A 1,157-nucleotide genomic window follows, 5' to 3' on the forward strand; every position below is an offset into this window, starting at 1 on the left:
TCCATCCATCTATCTATCTATCTATCTATCTATCTATCTATCTATCTATCTATCTATCTATCTATCTATCTATCTATCTATCTATCTATCTATCTATCTATCTATATATCGCATCTATCTACTGAATCTATCTATCTATCTATCTATCTATCTATCTATCTATCTATCTATCTATCTATCGCATCTATCTACTGAATCTATCTATCTATCTATCTATCTATCTATCTATCTATCTATCTATCTATCTATCTATCTATCTATCTATCTATCTATCTATTGTATCTATCTACTGAATCTATCCATCCATCCATCCATCCACCTACCTACCTACCTACCTACCTATCTACTACCTACCCATCCACCCACCCACCAACCAACCATGGTGTTTATAATCCATGCCAATCTTAGAGGACTGTAGCTATGGACAGCCTCACTAGGTAGATCAGCAAGAAATCAACTCTGCAGAAAGCTAAAACAACTTTTATTGAGAGGGGTTGCAATAACAGCATCTTTAGACTGGTTGTGTTGTATCTCCTCCATTTATGTTCCGGTAAGGGAGACATCTGTCTTAGCAGCTTCTGAATGTTATCAAGTTTCTCTGGACTAAAAAAAAAAGTTTTATCCCCTTTTATCTACTGTAGATAACAGTTTCTGCGTATTTCCATCAAGGTTACCTTCCTTACTCTCTACAAACAAAAGTTTAAGGAACTGCCACAAAGAAATTTTCGGACATAGGTTGCAAAAATTAAAAAAAAGAAACAAAAGAAATCAGAAATACCTTGCAAAAGAATTCACACAAGTCAGGCGGTGGGTGGTTGTTTTCCAGCAAAGGAGCAAGTGCCTAAAATGATGAAGGGATGATAGTACGTTTATATTAATTTATACTCTGGTAGTTATATCAGAAATAGGCTCTATATTATTCTTCCATCTATGTAAATAAAAATGTAAATGTTCGTTTGTTCAAAATCTTAAATCTCCGAAAGTTCTTCACCGATTGCTTTGAAATTTTGACACAACGTTGCATTCGAATACGCGCGTGTTTTTATATACCTTATACCTACTATTATATACTGTAGATGTCACACCTGTGACAGGTAAAAACATGCTTTTTTTGAAAAACAGCACCATCTGTTGGACGTAAAAGCAACACACGCTAG

At 34.7% G+C, this 1,157-nt stretch overlaps 1 protein-coding gene across 1 annotated transcript in view; it reads right to left on the reverse strand.

Annotated features, from left to right (window-relative positions):
- The window catches only part of LOC107300040 (C-Maf-inducing protein), a gene marked incomplete at both ends in the record, with an annotated part of 21,295 nt that extends 20,454 nt beyond the window's left edge, over positions 1-841 (reverse strand). Inside the window, one exon of the mRNA XM_015829383.1 lies at positions 779-841. Within this exon, the coding sequence (XP_015684869.1) occupies positions 779-841 (63 nt within the window). The remainder of the gene's footprint in view (positions 1-778) is intronic.
- Positions 842-1,157: the final 316 nt, after the last annotated feature.

The sequence above is a fragment of the Protobothrops mucrosquamatus genome, unplaced genomic scaffold (assembly GCF_001527695.2).
Source record: "Protobothrops mucrosquamatus isolate PMUCROS unplaced genomic scaffold, P.Mucros_1.0 scaffold6006, whole genome shotgun sequence".
Taxonomy (NCBI): Eukaryota; Metazoa; Chordata; class Lepidosauria; order Squamata; family Viperidae; genus Protobothrops; species Protobothrops mucrosquamatus.